Source organism: Equus przewalskii, chromosome 32, assembly GCF_037783145.1.
Source record: "Equus przewalskii isolate Varuska chromosome 32, EquPr2, whole genome shotgun sequence".
In the NCBI taxonomy this organism is placed as follows: Eukaryota; Metazoa; Chordata; class Mammalia; order Perissodactyla; family Equidae; genus Equus; species Equus przewalskii.
Genome location: NC_091862.1, coordinates 15,218,105 through 15,238,853, shown reverse-complemented (window position 1 = coordinate 15,238,853; position 20,749 = coordinate 15,218,105). Strand labels below are relative to the sequence as shown.

Here is a 20,749-nt window from a genome sequence, read left to right as displayed (position 1 = left end):
ATGTATCTTGTCTGGATTTAAGGGTGTTGTGGCCAGCTTGTTTTGAAATTTCTTCTGCTACCCTAACTGTTGTAGACATCTCTGACATCAGCTTTTGCATTTTGACTGAAGGCCTCTTTTTCTCTCTCTTCTCCTATCTCCAGCAGTAATATCTAGGTTTTATAGAAAACCAATAGTTATGTCAGGTTGCTAAGTATCGTCCCACTGAAGGACAAGTATTCTGCAGCAGTATATATTTAGCATTTGACGTTTGATAAACAAGTTTGTTTAAGATATTTTCAATACAATTTCTGCTCTGGCAATTGTAAGCAAAGGATGCAGTTGGTATTTGGTGAAATAAACAGATGTGGACATGCTGCCTGCATCAAGATGCATTAATTTTTCTGAAAAGTGGATAAAAACTTGTGAGAGTGAATAATGGAATTCAAATCAGATGGAGTGAGATATTTGATATTCAGGAATAAACCACAGTATAAGAAATGTCCTACTTTGTTTGGATTGAATAAGGAGTCGCTAATACTGAAATATAGTCAGAGAAAAGAAAAATAGGGATTTTACAGAGGAGAGGCTGGCCTTGGGGTAATACTGCTGCCCTCAGTGGGATGTTGTCTTCTTTGAAAGGCACTGGTCCAACTCAGTATAGGAAACATTCATTGATTGTTACTTAGGAAAGCTAATTTATTTGCAAGGCACGGAGTTAAGTCTAGAGGAAAATACAAAGAGTTAGTGCTTATTGTTAAAAACTTTTAAATCTAGCATGTTTCACAGAGGAATTTTCTAGCTTGGGGCAATAGAAGACTCCTTTGGCATAAGTATGGTGAGAAAGACTTGCTCCTGATATATCAGTGATAAGAATGAGCTATTTCCTTCTGCTGAGCTTTCTATCATAGTAAGGGTAGTAGAACTTTGTGATCATTAAGGCTCTTGATAATTCTCAATTTGGTCATTTCCTAGTATTAGTACTTGCACAGACCAATATTTTAGGAAAGGGGCCCCAGTGGTTTCTGTTAGCCCCCAAGATAAGGACATAAATTTGTCGTTTAAAATGTATTTATTGAGCCTCTAATTTTCCCAGCACTGGCCTTCAGTCCAATAGGGCATATCAAAGATCTTTGATATGTTTAAGGTGATGGAGTTCACAAATGAGAGTTCATACAAACAGATAACCCCTTTTAAGCCTCAAGAAATATGCCATGCACCCATTTGATGATTCGTTAAATTCCCAGCTGGGGTGAACTACTTTGCGATCCAATGGTAGGATTGTTGCGTGATGACTGTCGTACTGGCAGGCACTTCTTGTCCAAGAGAATGTAATTGGGTGTTGGTGACTCAAGCGAGCCTGGGAAGACTCATCCATGACAAAATTAAAGACAACAGGGACTTTATTTGTACCCAACTCTGTACTCATCAGCATGAGACAGTGAAGATACCCATGGGAAGGCGGGCAGGCAAAGTCTTTTACAATTGGGAGAAGGAAAACTGCAGGTCTGAGTTGCAGAACTGAGAAGGAATGGGAGAAAAAAGAGAAAACTTCACAGGCTGAACCTCGGTGTTGTATTTATTCCTCTTGGCTACAGAATGCCTGCCAGCAGGAGACTCATCACCAAGATATTACAGAGAAATGAAGCCAGGCAAGAAAAATATGTATTGCTTTTCTCCTCACCCCATAAATTTTGTTATTAATAAATCAGATTCTTATAGAAGAGCCTGCTACAGCTGCCACTAGAAACAAGGTTTTATTAGCAGAATTATTAAAATGCACAGTAGTTTTAAGAGTGAACATTATACTTTTAAGTCAAAACAAATGTCATTGAGAACATGTGTGGTTGTTACTTACTCCTTACTTGAGTTGGACCTTAACTCTTGGTTGTGGTGCTGGGATAAAGCAGTATGATTTGGCATGCGATTAACCTGTGATTGACTTCCCATTCTTGGCACTCCCTGCCTAGACTTCTGGGAAGATCCCAAAACAGTGCATTCTTATATGAGGTCTACCTCTTTGTTGCCTTCAGTTTCCATGGGGAACATTATTTGAACAGTACAGCAGCAAGGCAGAGCAGGAAAGATGTGATCCCTTCTTAAATTAAATTTAAAACAAATATTACCAAAGAAAATTATGATTTTCCAATATGATCCTGCAAAGAGGGGAGACTCATATTCTCTGTGTGCTCACTTTGCAGAAAAATTAATTTGACAAACAATAACATATATGGATTTTGTTTTCCTGATTGTGAACATAAATACATACAAATTGCAGAGAAGATTCACTGTGTCATTCTGCAGTGTGTATTTATCAAGTGCTCTTTTGGTCAGACAACTCCAGCTCGACAGGGCAGAGACTTGAGTTGTTGTAAACATGTAGCACACGCTCTGTGATGGAACAGGCATGACCAGGCAGGGCTGACAGCATATCAATGAAATTTCCTTCGGTTGTCGTCCTGCAGCTGCTCCCCTCCATCACTGTTGAGTTCCTATTGTCACAGCAAAGAGGAACCTAGCTCTGAGGTCTGGGATGAAGGAGAGCACAGAATGGGCTTGGAAAACGTGATTGGCCACTGTGGTGCACCCTAGTTACTCCTATGCAAGTGGAACAATTAGAACAGCTGGAATGTGGTTCTACTTTAGGAGGAGAGGGGGAAGATGTGCCCTTTGTACCTCCAGGAGGAATCACTGCTCATCTGTACCCAAGTAGCTTCATCAAGGACGATTGATTCACAATGGTTAATCACCCCAAAGACCCTAGTGTTAAAAGAACTTTCCAGTGTATTTGAATTTGGGTGCTGGCAGATGACACCATGGGATATTGCGGTTACTCATGAATACAGAAGATTATTGAGGAGATGGTAGATAGGCTGCTGGGCTGAGAGAGAAGGACAAGTTAGTTGGTAAACAGCACCTGGGTCAATTGAAGTTAACTGGTGGTTGTGATAGTAGTGTGGCAGAAGAGTTGGTAATAGTTACTTTTAAAGAAAACTGAACTAATATGAATCCTATTGGTATCATGTCCACAATCTTCTCCCCACTACTAACAGGTTTATTCCAAAGTTATATAAGATAATGAGACAAAAAATGTTGGAGAGGGGACAAAGGGATCAAGCCATAAAATTAGATCGTAGGCTAATTAGGTTACAAACTTGAGTCAGGTGATTTAATGCAGAAAGACTGATCCTAACTTCTCTTATTTAGCAGTTTATTTAAGATTTCTGTTATTTAAATTGATTCTATGGAGTGTGTTGCCTCACCAGAAAGACTTATTTTGAGGACTGCCATAATAAAATTGCAACAACTGATAGTGGCCAGGATGTTTTTAATATATCAAACTTGTGTTATTAATATATTCAGTATGATTTTGGGTCATACCAAGACATTTGTGTATTCAACTGACATGTGTGTTTAAGTCTAACAGATAATTACGTCTAATGGTAAACAAGACGGATGTAGTCTCTGCTCTCATGTGGTTTGTAACTGAGTAGTCTTTGATACTTTGTTGTCATAGTTTCACTCCCTTCATCGGAGAAGCTTATAATTTAAACTTGTGTTATGTTCATTGTTAAGGATAAAAATGTGACACGTTTCTGAGACTCAGCAACATGTTTGGTTTTTCTTTTTTGTTTAAAGAAAAACTTAGTGCCCAATAGAGCTAGGCTTGCATGTACGCTCCTTAAATACTTGTAGTTTTTGGAGTCATGTAATTAAATATCTGGGAGCCAATTTTACTGCAGTAGGTCTTTTAGTGGTCTTAGAACTTTTTTGGGTTAGATCTGAAAATGATAATAACCATGCTGTATTCATACATTCAATAAATATTAACTGAGGCCCACTATGACATTGTGTTAAGTTCAGAGGTTATAAAATGTTGACTCCATGTTGAACATGTTGACCCCATCCTTGTAATCGGTTTGGGATTACCAATCATTTAAACATTAAGAAGTTAGCTGATATTTAGTTGTAGTTTTGATAAGTGCTATGAAGGAGAAGCATTGGGTGCTATGAAAATAGCAGTTGTTTGATAGATTTAGTATGCAGGATTGGAGAAAGTTTCCCTGCAGAAGGGACGTTTGACTGGACTCAAAGAGTTGAACAGGAGTTAAGTAGGCAAGAGAATGGAGAGGGCGCATGAAGGAGGAAGAACCATCTAGGCAGACCTACCTCTATCTGTATTTGTATCTCTATCACTCTCTCTCTCTCTGTGTCTTCCTCTATCTCTATATTTTAGGAAAAGATAGAAAGCTACAACAGGGTTATATTTATGTGCCCAATTACAAAGCTCATTCTGCATCCTGAAGCTAGAGATGAGAACTGTTTAAGCAGCAAAGATACAATCTTGGGAGTTTCGATTTACAGGTCGGTTTTTCTGACAGCCTTAATTTTTCCTCTTGACCCACTTCATGGTCTTCTCCATATACAGTGCGATCATTATTATAGAATTATATTTGACTCAAACTCTCAGGTAGGGTGACTCAGCTGTCCTCCAACAGAGCAGTGTAAATGGCCATGACTAGTTATTCCAAACAATGTAGGGGAAGCATAAAATTAATTTTTGTATGAGATAAAAATATTTCTCGCTCAATGTTTTGCCCTTGATGTTTTAAAAGTAAACTTTTTATTTTAGGTTAGTTTTAGATTTATGGAATTATTGCAAAGATGGTACAGAGAATTCTTGTATACCCCACACCCAGTTTCCTCTCTTGTTGATATCTTACATTATTTGGTTCTCTCATCACAATTAATGTACCAATATTGAAATTTTATTATTAACTGCAGTCCATAATTAATTCAGGTTTCCTAAGTTTTTTGGCCTAATGTCCTTTTTCTGTTCCAGGATCCCATCAGGATACATTATATTTAGTAGTTATGTTTTCTTAGGCATCTCTTCTGATAGTTTCTGAGACTTTATTTGTTTTTGATGACCTTGACAGTTTTGAGGATTCCTGGCCAGATATTTTATAGAATGTCTCTCAAGTTGGATTTATCGAATGTTTTTCTCATCGTTAGACTGGGGGTTAATGTGTTTTTGAGAGGGAGACCACAGAGGTAAACTGCCATTGTCATCACATCATGTCGGGGGTATGTGCTGTTAATGTGTCTCATCCCTGTTGACGTTAACCCTGATCACCCGGCTCGAGGCAGTATTTGTTAGCTTTCTGTGCTGTGAAGTTACTCTTTTCTTCTCCCTTTCCATACAGTCCTCTTTGGAAGGAAGTCGTCGTGGGCAGCTCATACTTAAGGAGCTGGGAATTATGCTCCCCTTCCTTAAGGGTGGAGAATCTACATAAATTATTTGGAATTGTCTGTTCTCCTCCAGTAACTTATTTATTCAATCATTTGTTTCTTTCCATGCAGGCTCATGGATGTTTGTTTGAGGGTATGATATAACACTATTTTATTTATTTTGGCTTTGGCATTGGGAGCTCTTTCCGTTGACTCTTTTATCCCTTTGACGTACACCTATTATGGTGCGATTTTTTTTCTGAGCACTTTCTGTCACTACAAGATGGTTCAGACTCATCTTGTATATTTCCTGCCCCAGTCCTAAAATTAGCCATTTCTCCATGGAGTCATGGTTCTCTTGTTGGAAACCAAGATCCAGACAATAGATGTACTTGTTGTTACTGGAGTGTTGTTACTTCTAGGCCCTCTAAGCTGACAATGCAAGGAGATGTATGTGTGTATACTACCTCACGTATGTACACATATCTATAAATATTTTTATATGCGACCATCTGTATCTGTGTTAAGCTAAACATGAATATATACTGATGTCTGCAACTCTAATCATTATAGCATGGATCGATCATTCTAGCTTTCTTTTATTTACCTGTCACTTCCTACTCCAACAGTGTGAAACCTAGCTCCCACCATCTGCCTTTCATTTACTTAATTATTTATTTTCCGATATACCTATATAGTGGTTTCACAATTGTTAACAACTTTATCAGCTAGAGTACAGTGTCTATGCACAGTTCCTGTTGCCTTTCCTCTTATAGACTCCACCTATTTCCAAATTACTTAAGTTAGCATTTTATTTCCTTACTTCCTTCAGTGAGGTTGTTTCATGCATTTGGATTCTTTTGTGACATTCTGCAGCGCATCCTGGAATCCTCTGACTTCCTAAACGATTTTTAAGATTTGCATACATTAGGTTTATTCTCTGTCCTGTAAAACGTTAATGATTTTGAAAAATACTTAATGTCTTATATTCATCATTACAGTAACACAGTTACTGTAAAATAGAATAGTATCTATTACCGTAATCCAGAATAGTTTTTCTACCCTGTAAAATCTCTTGTGTTTCCCCTATTCGACCTCTCCCTCCTGCCTTAAACCCCTGGCAACCTCTGATCTCTTCAAACATTTCTATAGTTTTGTCTTTTCTAGAATGTCATATAATGGAATCATAGGGCTGGCCCTGTGGCTGAGTGGTTAAGTTCGTGCTCTCTGCTTTGGCGGCCCAGGGTTTCTCCTATTTGGATCCTGGGCGTGGACCTAGCACCGCTCATCAAGCCATGCTGAGGCAGCATCCCACATAGCAGAGCCAGAAGGACCTAAGCTTGAATATCAGCTATGTACTCAGGGGCTTTGGGGAGAAGAAAAATAAAAAGATTGGCAGCAGATGTTGGCTCAGGTGCTAATCTTTAAAAAAAAGGAGGAATCATATAGTATATAACTTTTTTAGACTGGCTGCTTTACTTAGCAACATGCATTTAAATTTCATCCATACCTTTTCATAGTTTGGTAGCTTATTTCTTTTTATCACTGAATAGTATTTAATTGTATGGATGTACCACTGTTCTACTTATCCATTCACCTATGAAGGACATCTTGGTTGTTTCCAGTTTAAGGAAGTTATGAATAAAGATGTCATAAACATTTGCATGAAGGTTTTTGTGTGGATGTAAGTTTTCAAATCTTGGATGAATATCTAGGAGCATAATCACTGGATCATGTGGTAAGACTGTGTTTAGCATCATAAGAAAGTGCCAACCTGTCTTCCAAAGTAGCTGTATCATTTTGCATTCTTAGCAGCAATGAATGAGAGTTTCCATTGCTCTACATTCTTGTCAGCACTTGGTGTTATCTGTGTTTTGGATTTTAGCCATTTTAATAGATATGTAGTGATACTTCCCTGTGGTTTTAGTTTGCAATTCCCTAATGACAAGTGATATTGAACATCTTTTCATCTGCTTTTTTACAAACTGTATATGTTTTTTGGTGAAGTGTTGGTTTACATCTTTTTGCCCATTTTAAAATTGTTTTTCTTGTTGAGTTTTGAGTGCTTTCATATTTTCATTACAAGTCTTTTATTTAATATATATTTCCCAAATATTTCCTCGCAGTCTGTGGCTTGTCTTTTCATTCTTTTAACAGTGTTTTTTCAGAGTAAAAGTTTTCATTTTAATGAAGTCCAACTTATTAATATTCCTTTTTCATGGATTGTGCTATTGGTGTTGTGTTTAAAAACTTATCAACAAACTCAAGATCATGTAGAATTTTTCCTATATTTTCTTCATGAAGTTTTTATAGTTTCTCCTTATCATTTAGGTCAATGATCTACTTTGAATTAATTTTTGTGTAAAGTATAAGGTTTGTGTATAATTTCTTCTTCTTGCATGTGGATGTCCAGTTGTTCCAGCAAAATTTATTGAAAAAACTATCTTTTCTCCATTTATTACCTTTTCTCTTTAGTCAAAGATCAGTTGACTGTATGTCTGTAGTTCTATTTCCAGACTCATTATTCTGGCCCACTGGTCTACCTGTCTATTCTGATGTTCTTTCTCTAGTTTCCAAAGGTGGAAGCTTAGGTTATTGATATATTTTTCTTCTTATCTAGTATATGCATTTAATGCTAAATTTCACTAATACCATGCTGTCTTTTATTGCTGTAGGCTTTATAGCAAGTCTTGAAATCAGGTAGCGTGAGTCCTCCAATTTCTTCAGTATGTCAGCTCTTCTTCAGTATTAAAGGCTGCTCTAGGTCTTTTGCCTTTCCATTTAAACTCTAGAATCAGTTTGTCAATGTCTGAAAAATAAGTTCCTGGGACTTTGGGATTGCACTGAATCTGTAGATTAAGTTGGGAACAATTGACATCTGATAATATTGAACAATATGAACATGAACAATATTGAACTTCCAATCTGTGAGCATAGAATATCTCTTAAGTTTTTTAAGATAGTGTTTGGTTTTTTTCAGTGTTTTATAGTTTTCTACATGTAGGTCCTGTACGTATTTTGTTGACTTACACTTTAGTGTTTCATTTCATGTACTATTGTAAGCGGTATTGTTTTTAAAATTTCAAATTCCAATTGTTCATTGCTGATATAAAGGAAAGAAATTGACTTTTGTGTAATAACCTTGTATCTTATAATCTTGATATAATCATTTATTACTTCCAGGAGGTTTTTTTCCCTCAATTCATTGGGATTTTCTGCATAGACAATCATGTCATCTGCAAATAGAAACAGTTTTATTTCTTCCTTTAAAATCTGTATACCTTTTCTTTTCTTTTCTTGTCTTATTATATCTGCTAGAATTTCCAGTACAATGTTGAGTAGGAGGTTGAAAGAGGACATCCTTGCCTTGCTCCTGAATTTATGGGGAAAGCCTCCAGTTTTTCACAGTTAAGGATGATGTTAGCTGTAGGTTTTTTTGTAGATGTCTTTCAACAAATTGATGAAATTATTCACTATTCTTACTTTGCTAAGAGGCTTTTTTTTTTTTTAATCATGAATGGGTATTGGATTTTGTCAAATGCTTTTTATGTGTCTATTGATGTGGTCACATGACTTCCTGTTTTCTCTGTTGATGTGGTGGATTACATGCTTTTATTTTCAGATGTTGGACTTGCCTTACATATCTGGATAAATCCCATTTGGTCATGGTGCATAATTTCTTTTTATAAATTGTTGGATTTGACTTGCTGATATTTTGTTGAGGATTTTTGTGCCAATGCTTAGGAGAAATGTTGGTCTGTAGTTTTCCTTTCTTGTGATGTCTTTATCTGATTTTTGGTATTACGTTAGTGTTGGACTCAGAACGAGTTAGGAAGTGTTTCCTCTGCTTTTGTTTTCTGAAAGAGGCCATAGAAAATTAGCATGGTTTCTTTCTTATATATTTTTTAGAACTAACTCATGAAACCACCTGGGCCTGGTGATTTCTCTTTTGGAAGGAAATTAATTATTGATTCAATTTATTTTATAGATACAGGGATGTTCAGGTTATTTGTTTCTCCTTGTATAAGTTTTGGTCGTTTGTGTCTTTCAAGTAATTGATCCATTTCATCTAAATGATCAGATTTATGGGCATAGAGTTGTTCCTGGTGTTCCTTTATAACCTTTTAATGTCCCTGGGACCAGTGATGGTGATTTCTCTTTCATTTATGATTTTGGTAATTTGTGTCTTTCCTTTTTTTTTAATTATCCTGGTTAGAAATTTATCAATTTTATTGATCTTTTCAAAGAACCAGTTTTGATTTTTGTTTATTGTGTTCCTGTTTTCAATTTTGTTAATTTCTGCCCTAATTTTTATTATTTCTCTTCTGCTTGCTTTAGGCTTAACTTGATGTTCTTTCTCTAGTTTCCAAAGGTGGAAGCTTAGGTTATTGATATATTTTTCTTCTTATCTAGTATATGCATTTAATGCTATAAGTTTTCCTCTAAGCACTGTTTTTTCTACATCTCACAAATTTTAATGTTTTATTTTCATTTAGTTCAAAGTATTTTAAAATTTCTATGGAGACTACTTCTTTGACCCATATGCTCTTTGAAAGTGTGTTGTTTAATTTCTCCAAATATTTGGGATTTTTCCAGGTATCTTTCTATTATTGATTTCTAGTTAATTTCCATTCTGGTCTGAGAGCATACTTTGTATTATTTCCATTTTTAAAATTTGTTAAGGGTATTTTTATAGCCCATAATGTGGTCTGTCTTGGTGAATGTTCCATTGGAGCTTGAGAATAATGTGTATTTATCTGTTGTCTGATGGAATATTCTATGAATAACAATTAGATCAAGTTGATTGATAATGTTGTTGAGGTCAACTCTATCCATACTGATTTTCTGCCTACTTGAACTATCAGTTATTGACAGAGAGATGATGAAGTTTCCAACTATAATAGTAGATTTGTCTGTTTTGCTTTCAGTTCTAACTATGTTGCCTCCCACCAGAAATATCTAAGAAAAAAAGCTGTGTAAAATATGTGAAACAACTGTTTTTAAACCTTGGATATCAGGCAGTGTGGGGCAATGTTTCTTGGGAAAGAGAAAATAAATGAGGTGAGCTCTACAGTTGCTCCAGCTTCTTGCCTGGAGAGAAGTTCCAGGCCATAGCTCAGGGAGGGAAACTCAGGTGTAATTAAACGTAAAAGGTAACCCATGATAGTTGTCCAATGAATGGCATAGGAAAGAACAGAAAGAGGTAGAGCCGCTAGACTGCGGTGGGGTCCAAGATTGACTATGGATGAGATGAGATTTTACTTGGGCTTTGGAGGCTGGTATAAGAAGGGTAGAAAGAGCGCAAGGTGGTGATGTTGGGAAGTATTAAAAAAGTGGCACAGACCCTACCTTGTTTCATAAAAATAAAGGTTTGTCGAGGGGATTTGTAAAGATAGGTTTGAAAGCTATTATTTGTAGAAATTCACAAATCTTAATGATTTTATTTTGTTTGGTAGGTCAGTGGTTTTTAAAATTTAAAATAAAACTGGTCAACACTTTCAAAAATAAGTTATTTCTCTAATCCCAAGATAAAACACATATATATATATATATAAACATAGTTACTTTAGACAAATGGGGGGAATGGGGGCTCCAGAAGGCCCAACTACACCATCTCTGACACCCCCTTAGAACTCTTGAGTCTTGGGCATAATTCAACAACTCCTGCTGTAGGCTAAGGAATTTTTTATGGATTTAGACACACAGTAACAAGATAAAATGGGTGTGTAATGGAGATGAATCAATCTCCAATAAATTGGATTGGAAGGGAGATTGAAGGTAGGGAAGGACGCAAATTAGGAGCTACTGCTGTTGATCTAGACAGGAAGGGATAGGGGTATCAACTAGGATGGTGGCAGTGAAGATAGAAAGGAAGGGACTAAAGGAAGAGATATGTGAGGAAATACTAAGATGTAGTGATTTGTTAGATGTGAAAGGAGGGAAAGAGCATTAAGTACCTTTAAATGAGCTGGATAATTCATTGTCTCTTGACTTGATGCACTTAGAGGCTATAACACTATTAATAACAATCCATAACAACATAATTGACCTAGATTCAAGTATGTGTGCTGCCTTTGGTATGACCTCGGGCGTGATAGTTATTCTAACCATTCTTTGTTAAATGGGGGACTATAGCACTTCCTACCTTATGGGATTTATTTCTAGTATTTGAAGGGAAAGCATCAGAATTGTTGCAGGAGAGTTTTTCTGGAACAAGTTTTATTAGTTCTTTGTTTAATTCTTCACTACTCAGCACTTCTGTTTTCTTCAGTGTGTTGAATTAAAAAGCTTTTAGTATATATCTTTGTCTGGCTTCTTAAAACCTCATGAATAATGTGGAATTGTTGAGAAAGAAAAGAAAGGTGATTATGCAAATGTTTGAAATATTTAATAATACATGAAAATAGTCTGAGGGAACTGAAAAAATAACTTTACTGAGGTACTAGTTTTTTGTAGTGGTGTAGGATATTAAGAAGAAAAAAGATCATTTCAGAAAAGAAATTTAAAAAGTAGAATTCATTAGAAGCCCATAATCCAGTGAATTCCATTAATTAATGAATATTCAGATAGTATATTAATTTTTCCTGAGATACAATGGCCAAGCCAAAGAATATAAAGAATGAAAAAAAAAAAGAACAATTAAACTCTAAAGTAATTAGAAGTAGTCTTTCAAAACATCTAGTTTGGCACATTAAGACAGATCTTTTTGTTTTAGTGCGAGGATATGATTGCTGGCCAACTGCTATGTCTTCAGCCCTTCTCCTTGTCGGGTCTCAGTCCCTCTTCTGCCTCGCAGCATACCTCCCAGATCCCAGGCAGCCTCGGAAGAGATTCCTTATAACCTGCCTTATCTAGAGAGTACCCTGTGCACCCCCTCTCTCCCCTTCATTTTCATTCCAATTGCCAGTGTTTATTAGTTTAATAAATTCCCTTAAATGCACACTTCCTTTGGATAAGAATCACTCAGATTTACTTTGAATGTTACTAAGTGGAGATTCTATACTTAACCTCTCTAAATCCTTACCACAGTGTGACGAGGATGTTAGAGCAGGCTTAACCCAAGGGGATAAAATTGAAACTGGTGGCATTTCGCACTAATGGCGGGCTTGCTGCATGAGAGAGAGTTTGTTTTCTCAATCCCTCATGTGAAACCAGTGGGTCATGCTTGAATTTCCTAAGCTTAAAATTTATTAAGGGAGTGTAAAGAACTTTTCTTTGACACAAGTATTGTCTAATCAGTGACATATTGGAGAGCTAATAATGTGTGCACACTAGCATATCCATTGCATGACATCTGTATTATGCCGCTGAATATTTTGCTCAACCATTCTGAAAAGTGACATTTTCATGTAGTGAATGACAATGCAGTCTTGTTTGTATGGCATTCCAAGCCAAAATGCTATTTGCTACAAATAAACATCTTGACTGTCAAGAGGCTGCCTGTTTCGTATTTGCATGAGCTAAGCTAATTGTTTTTTTCCCTCTGCTTTGTGAAGTGATAGTTCCGTCTTGTTTTTTTCACAGATCGTTACAGTAAGTTGGATCAAGGGAAGTGAGCTTAAGTAAAATACCTGTCAATCTATGTTGCTGCTCTGCAGATAGTTCTGTAAAATGTCTTGGTAGGGAGCAGAGAATGAGTTTTAAATTTCATCTTTGGCTTTCCATTATGCATGCCACTCCTTAGGCCACATCACTCTGTATAATTAAGAACTGACTGTATGTTCCATAGAGACACAGCCTGTAATCATTGGCTCTGATCTGCAGTTGTCATTTAACCCAGGTTAAAATAGAAGTAGAAGCTGGGCCGTTTTTTACCTTCTTCTGCTCAATTCCAGGTAGATTTTTGTTTTGAACTACTGTAAAATGTTTGTGCAATATTGTCAATGGTGAGCACACTGGTATGTCACTGGTAACGTGACATTTACTGCTTATAAATAGAAAAGGATGCCTTCCTCATTAAGCCATGCCCTGGGATTCTATCACTTGCAGTTGGCCACATCATACATACAATTTTCTATTTTTTTCTGTTTGTACATTTTGTAGGGACTTTGGCATTTGAAAAACAGAGTACATTTGGGGGCAAATTAGAGAAAATATTTGTTAATGCTAATTGAGTCTACCTTTCGCTAATGACTAGTTTATGGTTTCGATTTCATGAATATTCAACTTTCTCCTTGATCTCTCCACTTATATTTTATTGTTCTACATCTCAAACTGTGGCCACTTTTGTCTTGTGTTCAACAACCTGAATCACACCTCTGTGGGACTCAAAGAGGCATGGTGATTCAACTCACCGCTGTAAGTAGTGCTACACCTGAGCCATCGAAGTACTTTGCTTCTAAATTTCTCCAAGAAAGGAAATTTCGTGATTTGGCTCAAATGTAACTTCCTCTCTTTGAGAAGCTTGCTTTGTCTCCTCCTTGCGTCACTTCGTCTCTTCTATAGTGTTTTGGGCAAATCATTGATTCATTCAACAAACACTGAATGACTTTTGATTAATGTCTTTCTCCCTCCAAGCTGAGAACCTGACGGAGGGTAACGTGATCTGTGTTTGTTTAGCACTGCATCATCTGTACATATACATTATATGCATTGAACAACTTTTTACCATTGAACAAAGACTTTGCTAAACAATTTTTGATAACTGCCACCACTAGCACCTGAATTGAGTCTAAAATTCTCCTTCTGGAAATCAGATTGTCTGCATTGTGACTTCTTGGACCTTTGAAAGTGGGTGGTAATACTGTGTTTTGTATTGTTTGATTAACCTTCTATCTACTTGTCTTTATCTTTGAAATCTTTTAAAAGGAAGATAAATTACATTTATAATAGAAAGCATAAGCTCTATTTTTAAAAAGTAAAATGCTTGTTTTTGGTTGTAATCAAGTAACTCCGTAGGGAAAAACAATATCACCTTTAACCATTTCTTCTTTAGTCAAATCAGTTGCTTTTATATTTCCCTGTAGGGCTGATCTTAAAAGGTTGAAGTTGCTGCTGCAGCTTGCCTGTGAGATCTATTCACATTCTCGATCTCGTTCTAAAGTTGTAGAGTAGGGAGAGGAATTGTATTTGAGTAATACACTGACTAATATGGACAAACAATGCACTTTTTAAACCCAGTCTCCACCAAAAGTAGGTAAACACCAATCAGAATTCACCCTCTCAAAATCCTGACCTCAGAATTTCCTAAGAAATGTGAACCTAAAGGAATTCTTTGCTCTTGATCTTCTTTTTCTGGTTCTCATTCCAAGGCTACTGGTCTTACATTTTAAATGGAAGACAACGGAGTCATACAGGCTCAGGATGGAAGGTGTGTTGAAGGACACCCAGTGTGGATGCTCACTGGATAATTGAGTCCTTTGGCAACATCCTAGTAAAGCCTTCATCTAGCCTATTCTTGGAAACCTCCAGTTATCCAGTGCATCATTTCCTTCAGTAGCAGATTCTATCTTTGTTGTCAGCTTTGATTATTACAAACTGCTTCCTTATACTGAACTCTAACTACTCATGGTTTCCATATATTTCTTCTATTTTGTCATTTGGGCTCATAAAGAGCAAGTTGAACCCATCTCTCTTAGTCAGTTTCGGCTGCTGTAACAGAAATACCATAGACTGGGTAGCTTAACCAACAAACGTTCATTTTTCACAGTTTTGGAGGTTGGGAAGTCCAAGACCGAGGTGCTGGCAGAGCCAGTGTCTGGTGAGGGGCTGCTTCCTGGCTTGCAGACAGCTGTCTTCTCAAGTCCTCACATGGTAAAGAGAGCTAGCTAGCTCTCTAGGCTTTTCTTATAAGGACACTAATTCCATTTATAAGGGCTCCACCCTCCTGACTTAATCACCTCCTAAAGGCCCCACCTCCAGCTACCATCACATTGGCGGTTAGCTTTCAACAGATGAATTTTGGCGAGACACAAACATTCAGACCATAGCACCATCTGAGACCATAACAGCCCATCTGAGAAGGATGCTCTTGTTTCCTCTGAGTCTTCCTTTCTCTAGGCTAACCCCTCTTAGCTCCTCAGCTGTTCTCTGTGTTGCCTGATTTCATGCCCCTTCACCATCCTTGCTACTCTAATCTGAATAGATTTGTTTTCCTTATATGTACAGCATTCAGCAATGAGTGTGCTGCTCCAGATGTGCTCTGATGAGCTGAGACTAGAGCGTGAGTGTCGTTTCCCTTCATTCAGATATTATAATCTCATTAATAGTTGAAATGCCTGACTAAAGACAGTGGCAGTTCAGATGCAACTGTTCTTCTCATCTGATCTAGTTTACTTCTACGTGCCCTTCAATTTGTCTACTTTATCGACAATGGATAAAACTTTAAAACTCCGTTAGCTGAAAGGAAAAAATCTTCATTTTAGAGCCAGGATCTCAAGTCATACTTAATAGATAATGGTCTTGCATAAGTTCATTAACCTCTCTAAGTAGGAGTTCCCCAATATTTACCTTACAAGATCATTGTGAGGACTAAATTAGTTGTCAATTGGATATAAAGTGCTTAAAACACATGGTGAGTGCTCAGTGGGCATTAGTGAAAATAATCTTTGCTATTATTACTTATTCTGAGTTCTGGGAAATGCTTCTTTTAGTACTGAACAGATAGGAAGGGTCTGTGGCTTCATTATATTTTTAAAGTGTCATCTAATAAATATAATCTAGACCTAAAAGAATAAAAGTTATGTATAGAAACTTCATAGCCATACACTTGTCCAAATTCCTTGACAAATTATTAAAAAATAGAGCAAAGTTCTGACATTAATTATTCATTTGTTGTAAAGTGGTAGAACCGGGGATACGTTATAAAGAGTGTTTACATCTCGTGTCTTTAACAGAAAACATCATTGTATTAACTTTTTACCAAAATGATGATTACTTTCTTATAAATCTAAGACCTCTTGCTGTCTAACCTATCTTGGAAAGATTGACATTTTTCAAAATATAGAAGCTTGTATTAATTTTTGTCTTTTTAAGTATTTGTTTTGGCCGATATGCTTCAGCACCACAGCCTGTCCTTTTCCAGATTAAGATGCTGAGCTGAAACCCAAAAGAATCACTACCAAAGAGATGGGGTTCTCCCTCCCGCCTGTAATTTAGTTAGTGAGAACCACAGCTGGGTAAACCTGTGGAGGGAAATTATTTTCAACGATTTAAAAATTTTTATATTAGGAAAAGAGAACCACATTTGTGAAAATCTTAGAACCAAGTAAACTGCTTGAGGTTCTTGGGTCGATTCCTGAGGTGATGGGGTACAGCTTAGTAGCAGTGAAAGACTTGCTGAGCACCCGTGGGATCTAGGGGCTGTCAGAGACATGTCGGAGAAGTTATTTCTCTTTAATGTCTTCCCTGAAGAGGTCTAATTGGATGATAAAGATGTTTACGAAATGCTTTTTTAAGATGCTTTTTAAATTTACTATTAAAAGAATATTCATCGCAAAAACAGTCTTTGATGCTACGCCATATGGCAAGAATAACTAATTTTTATAATTATGTTCTTTTTATAGCATCTGTTACGCGCACACACACACACACAAATGCGCACACTCACAAATGGTTTGTCAGACCCAGCTTGTGCTGTCTCACAAAAGCCTATTGTTAAATTTTCAGGAGTTTTATAAGCCGCTTGATGTTAGACAAGTAGCTTGAAATTTGCCGTGGTGGTGGTATTTACACCATGGAAATTGGTAAATACTGTAAATCAAAGCCTTTTTTCCCCCCTTCTTGGACAGCTGGTTGTTAAACTCTTACCACCTTACTGGTGCACCAAAGTATTTCTTTAAAGAAAATAAAGGCTATTAGCATTGATGATGGTTTTAGTATGAAAGTTTACTTGAAAAAAAAAAACTGGTTTTTTTAATCTGTATTCTCAGGGATACGGAAAGACCGAAGAGGAGGGAGAATGTTGAAACACAAGCGCCAGAGAGATGATGGGGAGGGCAGGAATGAAGCGGGGCCCTCTGGAGACAGGAGGCCTGCCAACTTTTGGCCAAGCCCTCTGTTGATTAAACACACGAAGAAGAACAGCCCCGTCTTGTCCCTGACAGCCGAGCAGATGATCAGTGCCTTGTTGGATGCCGAGCCCCCCGTCCTCTATTCCGAGTACGATGCCACCAGACCATTTAACGAGGCTTCCATGATGGGTTTGCTAACCAACCTCGCAGACAGGGAGCTGGTTCACATGATCAACTGGGCAAAGAGAGTGCCAGGTAAGAATACAAAGCTCAACTTTTATTTTAAGAGGCAATAGATATTCATGAACTAATTGTGATGTCGTGGGAGAAATAGTGGGAAACGACAACTTGTTATCTAATTGGTTTCAAGGTTACACCACAATTTGTTAATTTTCAGTATCAATACACTGTAATTCTCCTGGAAATTAAGAAATGATGTTTTAAAATCAAAATCTAGAAGGTTAAAGTCTTTAACCTGACATTATTTATTTTTAACTCATTCTCCAAAAAGTCTGGGATGGACACTACATAATAAATGCATTTAATATTATATGTTCACAGTGTCAGGAATTTTTGACACTAGATCTGTGCTCTACAAATTTTTAATATTGAGGACTTTTGTTCAAAACACCTCAATTATTAATAAACAGTTTTACCTTAACGTATTTTCTTTTAAGGTATTTATGAACTAAAGAGATAATAGAAGGGTTCTTTCCATCGTTTCATTCTTTATTGAATTCTAATTATTACTCAACCATCTATTCTTAATATTTTATGAGAAAGGTAATACAGTAGAAAAATAAATTAGTTTCTCATCCCTGAGAGGAGTTTGTAGAAAGATATGGTGGCTGAAATGACACTTGGTCCTTCAGTTGATTCTCTCAGACCTGAAGTTCCTATAAAACTTGACTGTTGGTCTCTTTGTTTGCGGAGAACTCTAGTTATTATGGAAACAAGACTAGAAAATGACCTTCTCCATCCCCCAACATGTCCATTCAGGAGCTAACATAGATGAGCCAACGCAAGAGGAAGTTAGATCTTTTTTCTGGGCTTATAGATCAAATGAGTAATGGATTTAGACAGAGAGCTTCTCATCTGGTTTCTTTTAATAGGTGATATTAATTATTACCCATGAAGCATGGGATTTTTTATTAAACCAAATAAATGTGGAGTGTTGTACTTGTATTTCAAAGTTCACCAATCTGTTATAGGCCAAGTGAACATATATCTGGCCTTAGAGACTACTTCATGTATTTGCATATATTAACATAAAAACATGTGGTCATTTGAATAAGGATGTTGTGATCCAGACTTGGAAGAGGGCATCCATTTGGGTAGTGGAGATTGGGTTATATGGAAACATGGAGACTAACAGGCATATTTAGATTTTCAGGGTTAGTCCAACTGACAAGTAAAAACTCCTAGCTATCTTTGCAATTGAGAGTTTTATTGAGCTCTTACCTATGTTAGCATTCTCATGTGAAGCAGATCTATGATAGGCAAATATTGGAATCTAAATGTAACGTGGTTGTAGGTTTTATCTTTATGTTTGTTATAGCCTTTCTTTTTTTTGCTGAGGAAGATTCACCCTAAGCTAACATCTGTTGCCCATCTCCCTCTTTTTGCTTGAGGAAGATTGGCCCTGAGATAACATCTGTCATCAGTGTTCATCTATTTTGTATGTGGGTCGCTGCTGTAGCGTGACCACTGATGAATGGTGTAGGTCCACACCTGGGAACCAAATCCAGGCTGCCAAAGTGGAGCATGCAGAACCTAACCACTAGGCAACCAGGCAAGCCCCATGCCTTTTTTAAAAAAATGCTTTGGGAGAAGAGAAAAAAACAAACAAATGACAACTAATGGCCATATCCCTGAGAACTAACTTTTGGTTGCTAAGTTTTTTTGTCCTATAAGTGTATATTTTCCCTCAAGAAGTCTTGATGATATTAGTTCCAGAGCATTGCTGAACTCAGATGTCTATTTCTTATACATATCAATAGATTCCTATCATGACGTTTTTGTAATTATAAAAATTTGAAACAACTTGAAAACAATTGAAACAACTTGAAAAACTTTGAAACAAATTGAAAAAATTGAAACAACTGGATTTAAGCTCAAATATGTTACCAGTGGCTGATGAATTCATGGTAACAATCTTCCAAATTTAAGAATAAAATGGAGGCAGAAATCAGGAGAAGGAAAATGCCATGTCCTTGCCTAGTCATCTCATTGTTAAACCCAGAACTAAACACAGTTATGGTAATGAGATGTGTAGCAAAACCACTCTATAATTTGATTATGTTAGTTTAAAAGACTTGAGTAATTCTAAAATCCTTGGGCCAAACTATATCTTGTTGCTTGATGGTTTTTTAAAAAAAGATTGAAATTACATATGTGCGTGGGTGTGTACTATAGGAATACAGCTGTTATAAATCAAAAGCCTCCTTGTATGACCAAGTAGAATAAAATTAGTCATTGATTTCAAAAAGATGAAAAATGAGGGAAGAAAAACGTCTCCTGGAAAAACCTTGAAGATGACTATCAAGCTTTTCAGAAAAATGGACAAAGTCACATTTTGAAAAGCTTTCATATATCCACATATCATCTGTCATTTAAAAAAATAGCCCACATTGAAAATCTAATATAGACAATATTACATTTATGTGGTAATAGAGAATAATAATGGTAGTAATTTTAAAAAGAAGGAATAGGAGACATCATTAGCAAGAAAAAGAGCACGAAAGCCAGATCTAGAAGTACCTGGAATAAGCTAGATGATACAAAAGCCAGCATGGGACATTTGGATAATCTTCAGAATGGCTATCAACAGAACAGAAATTGTGAATTGACTTCAGTTTTTAAATTTTAGCTTTATTGAGGAATAACTGACAGATGAAGTTCTAAGATACTTGCAGTGTACATCATGGTGATTTGATATATGTATCCACCGTGAAAGGATTCCTCCTATCTAATTAATTAGCACATCCGTCACCTCACACGTTTATCTTTTTTTGGTGAGGACATTTAAATTCTACTCTCTTAGCAAATTTCAATTATCCAACACAATGTTGTCAACTATAGTCGCCATATTTCACATTAGATCCTCAGAGTTTATTCATCTTATAACTGAAAGTTTGTACCTTTTTACCAATCTCTCCCTATTTCCCCCATCCGCCAGCCCCTGGCAACCACTTTTCTACTCTCTGTTTCTCTGAGTTGTACTTCTTTTTAGATTCCACATAAAAGTGCTACCATCCAGTATTAATCTTCTTTGTCTGGCTTATTTCACTTAGTATAATGCCCTGAAGATCCATCCATGTTGTCACAAATGGCAAGAGTTTTTTTTTTTTCTCATGGCTGAATATTCCCTTCTATGTGTAACCACCACATCTTCCTTATCCATTTATCTGTTGACAGACATTTAGGTTGTTTCTAAATCTTGGCTATTGTGAATAATGTTGCAGTGTACCTAGGAGTGCAGCTATCTCTTCCATATCCTGTTTTCATTTACTTTGGTTATATACCTGAAAGTGAAATTGCTGGATCATGTGGTAGTTCTAGTTTTATTTTTATTTTTTTGAGGAGGA

General features: G+C 36.6%; 1 protein-coding gene across 13 annotated transcripts in view; it reads left to right on the top strand.

Annotated features, from left to right (window-relative positions):
* Positions 1-20,749, top strand: part of ESR1 (estrogen receptor 1) — a 345,943-nt gene that overhangs the window by 187,696 nt on the left and 137,498 nt on the right. For all 13 annotated transcript variants that reach the window (XM_070603027.1, XM_070603031.1, XM_070603022.1 and 10 more), the window contains one exon: positions 17,082-17,417. In XM_070603027.1, coding sequence (XP_070459128.1) covers positions 17,082-17,417 — 336 coding nt within the window. The remainder of the gene's footprint in view (positions 1-17,081; positions 17,418-20,749) is intronic.